Here is a 12862-nt window from a genome sequence, read left to right on the forward strand (position 1 = left end):
AAAAAAAAAAAAGTGGGCCAATTTTTGACTACTTAAAAATAGAAAATAAAACTATCGTGGTGCCTTTTGCTGTATGCTAGTGCTGGGATTCATGCTGAGGATTCTGTTTCAGTAGCATTTTTAAGATCATAGATTTTTKGGGGGAGATGACCTGTCATAAAGGCGCTTTTCCATTCAAAGAAAACAGCCTCTCCACTTTGCCCCGTACCTTGCTCTCAATGATCTTATTCTTTACGGTATCATTTAAGCACACACTGAGGACATGAGTGGGAGCGTTTCTGTTACCATGTCTGATGGGGATCTGTCTTGTCCTGTAATATACTTGCATATACGCTTATATCAGGAGAAAAAGAAACACAGCAGCGCCATACTGGAATGCAGAAATATTGTTTCTTTTGCAACACAGGTAGGAGCAGAAACTAAAATCATACAGTAGCAGCAGCCCTTACAGTATAGCTCTCAACCTTCAGCCATTTCACTCCTGAGTCTGAAGCTGGGGTGGTTCAGTTTGACATAGGTTTGTGGTCAAATAAATAAAACATTTAAATGAATGTTGTGAAATGCTACATCTGGCTGTGTATGGTTGAATCCAGTTCATCGAAGCCAACATCGCTAGATGGAGGAGGCGGCAGCGCCTCCCCACAAGACGCTCTCCATGTGGCAGGAGGGTTGCGGTAGCGTATGGGCTGCATCGCCGTAGGGGCCGTGGTGCCCTGTGGGCTGTGCTGTCCTCATGGCCATGGCTCTGGGGCCCACGGTGCTGTGTGTGCTGTGCTGGTGAGGGCCGCAGGGCCGTGGGTCTCGAGGAGGGCCCCAGGACAGCGGCTCTGTGGGGCTGGCGACGCAGATGTCCTTCCACCCCAAGCACTGCTGCCCCTCGGCACTGGGCAGGAGAACTTCTGGCCCCCTTAGTCACTGCATGGGGCAGGAGGGAACCCAGTGAGTGGATTCTTCTCTGTCACTGTGCTGTATATTGTAAAGACAGTTGTTATTGTCATGTCCCTGTGTACCGTAAAAACTCTCCGTCGGTGATGGACGTCGTGTTTCTGAACTCAGAGCAGCCCCAGCCCTTGGGTCTGTGGCGCAAAGAGACAGTCCTGCGTGTCCGGGTAGCAGAGCATCCCCCGTGCAAGCGCCCTCTCACCTCAGTTTTCCGCAGCAAACCTGTTTACATTGTAGCCTGACTTTTTTCTTTTTATATTTTTACTTCTGCATGTCCTTTGCATTTCAGATACTGTAGATTGGATGCATGGTGAAGCTGTGACTGAGAAGATAATACAACAATTGACAGTGTATTTCATTTAACTTTTAGCAATAAAGTAACTAAAACCCCTATTCCTCACCCATGATGGGGTCAGATAGAAAACTCTGCTAATTTGTCATAAGATGATTGTCAAAGTTTGCTCTGGATTGTCTGAATGTCAGAACTCTTGACTGTTTAACACTTGAACATTTTTTATATTATAAATAAAATACAAATAACAAACTGTGGCCAGCATTAATCTCATAGGCAAGTTGGGCACGAAGGGGGAGCTGTGGCATGCACACTACATGCAGTCCTGCAGGCACTTASGACCTTGCTGAAGGGAGGAAAACTTCCCACAGGGGATGTTTTTTGCTTGGCATGGTCCCTTGCTCTTTGCTGCAGGGCTTGGGAGCTGAGGTGCACTGAGTGATGCGGTGGGCTGAGTAGAGGTCACCCCCTGTCTCCTGGGGGGGACATTTCATTGATGCTCCACTTGCAGACAAGGGAGCGCATCCTTCACCCCACTTGTGAAAACTTGCTGTGGCGCCCAGAAAGGCTGCAAACACRTGGCCACATGGTTCATGTGCTGACCCTGATTTCAGGATTGTTTGCAGCAGTGAAGACACACAGGGTTCGTTCCAGCATGCCTAGTGGCCCTGAGCAGTAGTTTCCAGGCTGCCAAGCAAGCCATGCCTGCAGCTCCTCAGCTGCAAGCCTCTGTCCCCGGGCAGCTCTCACAGAAGGGAACCACTGAGCATGGCTTCATTTCAGGGAAAGACACTATGAATTTATGAATTCCTGAATTTACACTATGGTGTCCCAAAGACCTCTTGACCTGCCCCCATTGTCCCTGATCAAAAGTGCCCAAAAGTCACAGCTGAATTTGCTTAGTGGAAGAGAGGCTTTCTACACATTGGTTCCTGCAGGTGAGGAGCTGTCCAAGCCAACCCTACAGAAACATACAGAGCCAGAGGCAAGTCCATGGTCCCTTCCACTTTCCACAGCTGGGACCCAGAAGGGGTTGGTGGGGTTTTGAACCCTGAGCCTTTCATCCCCAAAGCAGGAACACAAGGAAGAGTTCATCAGGGCCGTGGCTTCTCTATGTGACACCTCTTTCTCTCTGTGCCCCCAAGCTGAAGTTCGTCCCTCCAGTCTTGACTCCACAACACCATGTAGGGAACATAGTGACATGGGAAGYCACAGCAAGTTGATGGTCAGGCTGRTCAGCTGAGCTGCCTGCCCTGACACATCCACAGTGCCTGTCACCTCAAAGCTGGCCTTTCTGCCATCCTGAACTTCTATCACACATGCTGTGGGGTCTCCCTTCAGATCATTGCATGCACTCAGTCTTCTCCAGGCTAAATAGGTCTCAGGSTCTCTCAGCCTCCCCTCATAGGACAGATGCTCCAGTCCTCTGATCACCTCCAGCAGTCCCTCACGTCCTGGAGAGCCCAGAAYTGGGCACAGCACTCCAGGTGTGGCCTCACCAGGGCTGAGCAGAGGAGGAGGATCATGTCCCTCAGCCTACTGGCAACACTTGTCCCGATGCACCCCACGAGACCATTGACCTTGGCCACAAGGGCACATTGCYGGCTCATGGTCAGCTTGTCCAACAGGATGCCTGGGTCATTCTGCACAGAGCTGCTCTCCAGCAGATCACCTCCAGCCTGTCCTAGTGCATGGGGTGATCCCTCCCCAGGTGCAGGACCTGCACTTGCCTTTGTTGAGCTTCATGAGGTTYCTTTCTGCCCAGTGTGTCCACTGGCAGCACAGCACCTCTGGGGTAGCAGCCACTCCTCTCACTTGTATATCAGCAGCCTTGTTGAGGGTGCACTCTGTCCCTTCGTCCAAATAATGTGAACAGATTGGACCTGGTACTGACCACTGGTGGACATCTCTAGCTACAGGCCTAGACTCTGTGGCACTGATCACCACAGCTTGGCTGTTCAGCCAGTTCTCAATCCATCTCACTGTCCACTCATCTAATTCACATTTCCTGACCTTGCCTATGCAGATGCTGTGAGGGACAGCATCAGAAGTCTTGCTGATGTCAAGGTAGATGGTACCTGTTGGTCTCCCTTCTTTTACTCAGCCAGTCATTTCATCATAGAAGGCTCTCAGATTAGTTAAGCTTGATTTTCCCTTGATGAAYTCATGCTGGCAACTGCTGATCACTTTCTTGCCCTCCGCACGCTTAAAGATGACATCCGGGAGGAATTACTCCATCACCTTTCCAAGGATGGAGGTGAGTCTCCCAACTCAGCTCTTGGAGTATGGCAAGATGGACAGGAWTGAGCAGTGTATCCAAACTGCTGGGAAAGACAAGCATGGGATGTCACCCRGAAAGAAGATTCCTTTGGAAATCCGTCATTTAAGAGGGAGAAATAGGGCAGCCCCTTCTCCAGTGCTGTGTGCATATCTGAGAGCTGRCAATCTCCGTTCCTAGAGAAATCCCACCTGGTAGTGCAGCTTCATGCACCGCACGGGCACCCCGGAGCGCCCGGGCGTCCCGCGCTGGGCTGGAGGCCGCTGCTCCCCGCGCGCGCGGCGGCTGCTCCGCRCTGCACGCTGCTGCTGCTGCCTGCCTTCCCTCAGAGGGCAGCGTGGGTTTGCTCCCCACACTGCTCCCCTGAGCAGGAAGATGTTTTATTGCCCCAAGATTCGCAGGAATCTGCCAAGTGCTGCATCTTCTGAGACACTTCTAGCTCTGAGCCATTTCTAGCTCTGAGCCATGACAGCCTCATGATTTCTCATAGTGATTGCTTGTTTAATGTGTCCCTTGTTTCCCATAATTGTGTTCTATATTTGGAGGCAATTACATTACTTAAATTCCCTTTCCAATTGCCTCTGAAGGAAGCCTGGGTCTCCTTTTCCCATCGCTGGTTTATTTTTAGAGCCCTCGTCTCCAGCCACGTGTATTGCCAGGGTTTGGGCATAAATATTTGASAGCAGTTTTCACAGGTTGGGGGGAGCCACTGAAGCCTCCTGCTCGCTCTGCCCTGCATGTGCAGCGCCTTGGCTGCCCTTCCTGACCGGAGGGAGCTGCTTTGCAGCACAGGCTGAACGATGCAAGCTGAAGAGTTGCTTCAGATCCAGCCTTTGGGAATGCAAAGCCTCCCTGTTTTTATCCCCACAGCCTGTCGGATGGATACGCTTGCACTGAAGTACTTACATCTATATCGCTGCTAAGAGGTGCTGATGGGAGCCAACTGGACAGGTAATACAGGCTCCATTCTCCCTCGTGACTTGAGGCCAAACAAGATGTTTTGAGGAGTTTTTAATGTTCTCTTTTAAGCAAGGTGACCCACCAGGCATGTACATGCATGACCATCCYGATCAGCCCTTGTGCTTCAGGACAAGCTGGTTGGTGTTAAGTTTAACCCTCTCAGCTCCTTAGCCAAGGAGTTTAGCACAAACTGCTGCCCCTTTCTGCATCCATTATACAGAGACTCCCTCGGCTCTGAGGAGCTTTCTGGTGCTCAGAAAAGACCTTGCAAGACCCTTGCTTTCCTTGCAGCACCCTCCTGCCAGAGCGCAGCGCCGCAGCACCCTGGACATGTGGGACTGAGATGTTCTCGGCTGATGCCACAAACGTATTGGAGTTGTTATTGCCTGCTGGAAGGGATGGAAATAACAGACAGGCTGATATATGAGATACTGTCCTGAGCTGAAGTCACAGGCTTCCACTGTGTGAATCGGGACATCTTCAGACACCTGATGTTTTCTGTGAGCGGCAGTATCTGAAAGGTTCTCCGTGCAAGGGCTGTCTGTACAGCAGCTGCCACAGGGAAGCAYCCAGGGTGTTACAGGAGTAGCCACAACACCTAATGCAGCCTASGGCTGCATTCCTAGGACACCTCCAATCAACAGTGCGGATGTTGATATCTTTCTCCTCTCATGCACCTCACGGCTGAAGATGGAAAGGAAGGACTAGGATGAGCTGGATGAAAGAATGAGTTACCTGAATACATTCCCAGCTTGTCTGCACCTGCTCAGAGTGCCAGTCTCCTATGCACAGGCAGGCCAACAATCTSTGTGCCCAGGAGGATGGGCAGCCTGGCACCCCACTCGTGGAAGGGCAGGGAGAGTTTTCTGGGATTGTCAGCACGGTTCTGGCTTTCACTCAGAAGGAACTCTGGGCACCGGTTTGAGCATAACCACCTCTTGCTGTAAAATCCAAGACCACTCCAGCTTTGGAGTGGAACCATAGGCCTTGGTGGAACCATATTTGAGACCAGTTCTCTTTACCAACAGATTCTGCTTTATTGTTATTCTTTTTACACGATTCTTAGTGCATCATTTCAAATAAACTATCAAACTGTACAAAGAAACAGAGAGATCAAAAGAAGAGGTGACAAAGTTGGGTGGAGGTTTCTAGTGGCATGAACTGTCATGGGAAACAGTAGTCCATCGTCTCTCAAATCTCCATAGTCCAAAAATAACTTGTTTGGTTTGTTTAAAAAATGCTGCAAAAATATAAAAAGCAAATGACAGTGTAATTAGCAGCTACAAGATCCCTTAAAACTGGAGCTTGATTACTGTGAACATACCTAGGGGAAARAAAAGCAATCCAAGATAAAGAACCAAGCCAAACAATGAAATAAATAAATAAAGTGCAGTAGGAGAGTCATGGCACTGAAATGCAGTGGAATCACTTCTAGTATAATAGTAAATCATCAGATCACTGGAAACAGAAAGGAAGACCAACACAACTCCCCATTTAAGAGTACAGTATGTGAACTGCAAAATGGAGAAGTGCATCCACAGACAGTTAGAATCACTCCTGCACACATAGGTGAGGCTGAATCTCAAGCASGTCTCCAGTTGTGTCTTGAACCCAAAATGGAAGAAGCCATGGATGCTAAATAAGCAGCAAACTGGCCAGTTTGTCTGAATCAGCAGGAACAGGAGAGCAATGTTTCACAGCAAAGCCAGGTGGTATTCCTTTGGGGTAAGAAAAGAAAAAAAAACGAAAAAAAGAAACATAGGCTACTGCATCTTTGAAAATACCCTAATAGGCTGGTCAGACCCTCCACAGTCTCTAATGTCTTCTCCAGGAAGCTTGCACACTGAGCTTTAAATCCCACATTAAAGTTTCCTTATATATATATTTATTTATATATATTTATATGTGTGTGTATATATATATATATAAAAAGCAGAAAAGGCGACAGAGAGCACATCAGGCCTCCACTGCCGTGGGCGGATCACATTCCCGTGYGCCCACGTGAAGACGCCTCTCACTCCATCAGTGACCAGCTCACGGAATCTGCCCTATTGCCACATGTCGAACGACGCTGTTCTCATGGCAGGGACATGCTCTGCTGCTCTGTGCCCTTCTCCGAGAGCATTTGTGGTGCCACAGACCCTGTTTGCTCACGCCAGCTGAGGGCTGAACCCTTGAACATGACAATTGGTTGAGGTTCCTGCAGTGCCAGAACACTGCCAGATTCACTGTGGACTCCAGTGAGAGCAGGAAGGAGGGAGGGACTGAGAAAGGGGGCTACTGGAGAAAAGAGCAACCTGGCCCTTGGAGAAAAGGCATATCCCTTTATTGTGCAGGTAGGAATAGGAGGGAACAAAGAGCCATAGGTGCTGTTAGGGATGAAGGTGGAGCGTCTATGATGCTGAAATGCCAGAGCATTGCCAAGGAGTGTAAACTAAAGCTTCTTTGATTTACCGTGTCATGTACGTCTACGGCTTTGTTCATATAAATTCCTAGGTAAAATTGTGCTCATCGATCTAGTCCAGGAGCGCAAAGCATTGCTGGTTCATCTCCCCTTCTGGGCACGTTCCTTGTTAAGTGTTCTGCTCTATAATGTCCTTTTCTGCCTTGCAACTGATGGACACATGCCCTTGGCTCAAGGAAGGGCTGGAATGTGTCTTCCGCAAAGCAATATCATCAGCTTCCACTTTGAAGAAGTTGGTTTCAATTTTCTCCAGGTCATCTGTCCCAACTTTTATCTTCATGTACAGCAGGTTGATGTACGTCTCATAGCGGCTCTTCTGCAGGGGAACAGGAAACAGAGCAGAGAACCTGGGAACAGGGACAGAACAGGGCATACACGGAAAGCGGAGACAAAGCTGTCTGCTACTGCCCCAAAATATATGCTACATTGTCAGAATCCCACTAATATATTCAGCAAGTACAATTTAATTACAACACAATGATTGATCTACGCCACAGCCTAACAAGGCCAATCAACCCAAGGATGAATGTGGAAGGTTGTGCAAGACTCCCAATTTCTCTTACAGGTTTGATTCTGAACTCAATTCTGAAAGGCAGGTTTTAGGGGCAAAAGCAGGCCCACAGACTTGCTCCTATCTGATTTGGGATATTCAGAGTTTCCATCTTCCTGCCTGCCTGGTTATGAACATCAAAAGCATGTCCCTCGTGAGCACAGGAATTTTCAGGGAGGAATGTTTCCTTCCACTGATTTAAACACTTCTTTCCATTGCGCTCATTCAGTGATTCTCTGTTACCGGTAAATTGTACAGGTATCCTAAATAAGCTGTCTGGCAAATAGGAGGCAAAGGSGGCTCTGACAGCAGCCAACAACTATTTGAAGGTTGGCACAAAGTCAATGGAGGTACCAATTGCAGTTGAAGAGATTCAAGGCATTACAAGATTCACTGGTCGTTACAAGAAAACCTTTTCCCAAGAGGGTGGTGCAGCCCTGGGATGCAGCAACAGGGAGGCAGGAGATCTCCATCACTGAAGATTCCCAAGACTTTGCCAAAAAAAAGCCATGTCAGTCTGGAGTAGTACTGACAACAGTCAGTGCTCTGGCTAAGAGCAGGACTACAGGTCCCCAGCAGGCTCTTCCCACTGACTCTTCCGTGGCAGGAATCCCACCTTGTACTTGGCCACTTCTGGAACAAAATATCCTATTTCTCCCACAATGAATGCTTCCATTTTGCTGAGTTTTTAAACTCAGCTACTGCATCCTCAAAGAGTCTGTAGTCAGCCATAACATGATCTTTGGTTTTTGTTTGCAGAAATAGTTTTGCTAAAACAAGAATAGTTCTCCCAGAGCTTTCTATAGATTTTTATCAATGTTGCTGAACAGACAGATGCACCCCAGCAACTGAGCTGTCTTGTTACTTGGGACCTGAGGAAATTTCAGTTTCCAGGACAGTAAAGGAAGASTTTATCTCTCTCATAATTTTTTCCCTCTTAACACTGGAAATTATAGATGACCTTCAATGTCTGTTACATCCTTTTTTAGCCTCAGTGTAAAACACTGAAACTTGCTGCTGCCCCACGACACCCATCAAGCTTGTGAGCTCCCTTTCATTTCTTCCCTTTCATGCATTCCCAGACACACAGCATCCACATCAGACTTATCAGCTTTCTCTCTTATCAGCCAAGACATCATTTATTACAGAAAAGATGAAAGTTACTTTACCTCAAATATTAGGTAATGTTCTTTCAGTCTATACTCCTCAGCTTCTTTTGACTTGAGGCTCTTCTCTACAGGATGTAATTTGTGCTCTGCTAATTCATCTGCAATCTGCTTCATTTTATTTTCATGGGACCTCAGCTGTTCCTCCTGCAGAGAGAAGTATGTCAGATATTAAAATGTATAAATATGTAACACCTAAGCACACTGCATGCCTATCAATGTGGAATGTGTCTCTGCAAGGATGTAAGCTAAGCTACTGGAAAAGGCTGTGCACCATGTGCGGGGGCAAAGGYGTGCAGCACATTTGCAAATTGATGTGATAAGGAGCAGCTGAAAGATAGGTATTTGAGGAAGATCAAAGCCCAACCATCACCACTGCTAGGAGTAGATTTCCTTAGCACTTGATCCTCTTTGAGTACAAAAATAAAATGCTCTGTATCCCTTAATACCTAAGTAGAACTTGCTGAGTCCTCAGAGCTGAACATCCTTCTCTTTTAGGGAAAAACACTTTCCAAGTCTGTGCTCTCAGAAAGACAACATCCAGCCATGTCTGCCCAGCAGATAAGGAGATGTATCTCTGCTCTGATCTTTTCAGGATATCCTCTCCCTTCCCCTCTGCTGAGGTCAAGTCACAGTGTGTTCCCTGTCTTCTGGAGGTGCTAAGGCAGGTTTTGCATTCCCTGAGCAGTACAAACTAAATTCTCTCTTTGTGAGGCAGCTGCTCATTACTCTTGGTTAACTGTGTCTTAGACACCTCTGCTGTGGTGCATGATGCCCCGCTGCTTCCAGACAACCTTTCCCACTGAGTAGGACTCAGACTCCCTCTCCTCTGACACTTCTCAGCTTCAKAAATAACATGGTGCCCTCTCTGAGTGTCATGTTATGAAAAGAACCAGGCAGTAGCCAGCTCTTGGGCTCCGCAGGAGCAATCACTTAAATCCCTGCAGCAAAAGGGAGATGGGATGTGATAGGCAATAAGCAATAAGCAGTCTGGATCAACAGCCWTTAAGCAGAAGGCGTTGTGAGCAGGGCTGTTTTACCTTCATTGAAGAGAAAACATAGGTCAGAATTAGGTTTGCTGTCCTCTGAGTTGTCCGCTACTCTTTCATACCCTCAAGTTACGGGTGTGAGTACCTGAGTGCTTAGATATGTGCTTAGAGCGGTGCTGATGGAAGCTGCAGACGGGTCCACCTTGAGCGATGCACTGAAAACCCGGCTATGCATGAGACCCCTCCACCACCAACCCTTCTCTCACACATTACCTGGCACAGTTTAGTCATGGATGAAGGAAGGAGTGGGCGGCAGAACTTCTTCATGGAGCAGATTGCAGCTGGAAAGGCTGGGGCAGAGAAAATGGCAGCAACAAGGTTGATCCGCAGGATCCAGGAAAGCATTTCTTCCTTACTTCTGTTATAGAGGAGGGGAAAAAGAGAAATTGGGTTTCTGCAGGGGCTCCTGACTCAAGCCCACTCAGCTAAGCACAGCCCTGAAGTTGTCTGCTCTCATAAATGGCCCTTCTTCAAAACCTTTTCTCTGCTACCCTTGGTTATGAACATAGTAAAACACTTCCTAACTGCCTCATCTACAGCGCTTTAAGGACTTCAGGACTCCTGTCTAGCTACGCGAAGACCTGACAGTTCCACCTTCCTCATCAACTCTGCATTCTATGAGAAGTTAAGGAGAGGTAGCATGGTGACAAGGGAGGAACAACAAACTACCCTGTGGAGATCTGGAGCCTTCCATCAGAGTTTTCATGGATCCCTCAGATGTTTTGGGGAAACAGTCTGAACTCCTTAATCTGGATTAAGGATCTGTTCAGGAAATGCTCCCACTAGGTTTCAACTCAATTTTCATTGTGTGAATCTAGACGTGATAATTTAGACATTAGTACTCCATTCGTAAATTACAGTGTCAAGTATCTCAGGAGGTGACAAAGAAATAGAAGAGCAAACAGAAGATAGCTCAATCATGTGGCACTTGTTAGCAGAGCAACTTTCCTCCATTCCGGGCTGAGGAAAAAGACATAATCTGGATTGGAAGAATTCTTCAATAACCTTAATTTATTATTTTTCCATCCCTTGATGACAAGGTGAACCATCAGCTTCTTAGTTCAATGCCTCTCACTGAATGAGAACAGAAGCTAGGAAGAGGAGAACGTGAGGACACAATCATACCGGAGATCTAGCACTGTACTTGCTGGCAGGTGATGGGATTTGGGCTGGCTTGTTACTGCAGCCCAAACTGTGCGTACAGAGCAAGCAGGAAGAGACTTGGGAAACATTCATTGTACATAACAGTCTCTCAAGAGTTGGTGCTGGGATATCACTTTCAACTGGTAAAACACTTCAAGCACGTTTTCAAATAGCCTTACAATTATGCACAAGTGTGTCCCTATATTTTCTTGCTTTTTTTGAGGAGCTSTGGGAACTCCATAGCCTGTTTCAAAATCATATTTTACTGTCTACCTTTGAAAACGTCTCTTGGAATGTAACCCACAAACATGGTCTGGAAACATTCTGCTTCATCAACTTCCCCTTAGTCCTTTACGAGCAAAATCCATCTGAAACCTGCAGGATACTACATGACAGACTGTGTAGCCAGGCTGAATGTGGCTTCAAGGAGGCGGGATGGGGAGCTGTGGATTTTTCCAGCTCTTTTGATGTTAATGTCTGAGGAAGGGGGAAAGGGAAGTCACCTCCCTCTTTAGCCCTTTACCTCTCATCTTCACCCGCTCAGCCAAGTCAGGTGATAAACCAGAAAGGAYTGACACATACCACTGTCAGGAGCCTGGCTGCTATCACATAAGTTATCTCTTCTCACCTGGTTAGTATAAACTGTGACTCCATGACCAGGTTGCTYGCACAGTCCTACAGACCTCATTCTCAGCCCTCCTTCTGCTTAGCATCTTCTTCCCCCAGTTCTTTTCCTTTCTAGAGTTCTCCTCTAATGTGTGTGCTGATTCGGTCAAGAAGAAGAGAATCCAGCACGGGTTGGAAGTTGGTCTGCCAATTCATGCTTGGAGGGAAGTCCTCTGGTGAGGAAGTGCTGGTACTTACGGGGCCTGGAACAAAAACACTCTCCAGTCAGCTGTCTTCAGCTTCAGCACRTTCGATTTTTTACTGTAGTCGGAGGCTTTCGTGGCTAAGGCGTGGTGAACACGAATGGCATTCTTTAGATCCACTTCAGAGAGGTCTTTGTCAGGTTTATATTCATCCTGTGAAAAAAGAACGTTAATTGGATAATGACAACACTAACATTTGTGGGTTACTTTAAGGAATATGCCTTATTCTCTGTACTGTAATCACAGAGTACTGAGATTAGGAAAAGCGCTGCTTTGTACAGTAAATGTTAGGAGCTGACAATGATAATAATTAACATCTGGCATCCTCCTCCATCATTAAGTTCACTGGGAAGATGTAAAGAAGGAGATGAAAGTTTTAAATGCAATTATCAATAGTTATCTCTCACACAGTACATGCCTGGGGCTTTGAGGGAAGGCACAAGACAGGGCTAGGTTTCTGCAGAGCTTTACTCGCAGTCACAGAACTCATACCAAGGTGTCGCCAGCAGGTATCAGCTAGAGCTGCCCTGGAACTACAGGGATTTACATGCTGGAGGACCTGGCTCAAGGGCTTGCAGGTCTTTGGCAGCCCTGGAACACTGATATTTCTGTGCCTAACACGTTTTTCCATTCAGATGTGTGGTTGCTGGGACAGTTGCCAGGCTGAGCCTGGCCCAGCCAAACCACGCTTGGTCTCTCTTTCTCTAACGTGTTTGACCTTTTGGCATGGTCTCCCATGTAACTCATTAGACACGCATTTTCACCTTGCATCAGCACTGCCTTTATTCTTGCTTCCTTGATCCTCTGTTGCACGYTCTCCACAGCATGAGAATTTCATACAAACAGGGAAGGTAACAATACATGCATTGTTACCATATAAAATATGTATATATTTTATAAAYAGATTGAAAGTCTCAAACATCAGATTCTAAAGGATTGTCTGGATACAGCACTTCTTAGGAAAAATAGCAGTTCCAGCCATCCTGTGTTTATCCTTTGCTTTCAAACTGACTGAGCTCCAGACCATTTTAGGCCAACCTCTCACACGATTTGCTTTCCAGCTCACTGACTGGTCCAGCAGGGTTATAGCATGGATGGATAGACGGATGGAAGGAAGGAAGGAAGGAAGGAAGGAAGGAAGGAAGGAAG

General features: G+C 47.1%; 1 protein-coding gene across 1 annotated transcript in view; it reads right to left on the reverse strand.

Annotated features, from left to right (window-relative positions):
* Positions 1-5591: 5591 nt before the first annotated feature.
* Positions 5592-12862, reverse strand: part of PSD2 (pleckstrin and Sec7 domain containing 2) — a 55119-nt gene continuing 47848 nt past the window's right edge. The window contains exons 11-14 of the mRNA XM_026035751.1: positions 11709-11866; positions 9915-10059; positions 8656-8799; positions 5592-7252 (exon numbers count right to left, since the gene is read on the reverse strand). Coding sequence (XP_025891536.1) covers positions 7046-7252; positions 8656-8799; positions 9915-10059; positions 11709-11866 — 654 coding nt within the window. The 3' untranslated portion in view covers positions 5592-7045. The remainder of the gene's footprint in view (positions 7253-8655; positions 8800-9914; positions 10060-11708; positions 11867-12862) is intronic.

The sequence above is a fragment of the Nothoprocta perdicaria genome, unplaced genomic scaffold (assembly GCF_003342845.1).
Source record: "Nothoprocta perdicaria isolate Ctin4 unplaced genomic scaffold, notPer1 scaffold_166, whole genome shotgun sequence".
Classification (NCBI taxonomy): domain Eukaryota; kingdom Metazoa; phylum Chordata; class Aves; order Tinamiformes; family Tinamidae; genus Nothoprocta; species Nothoprocta perdicaria.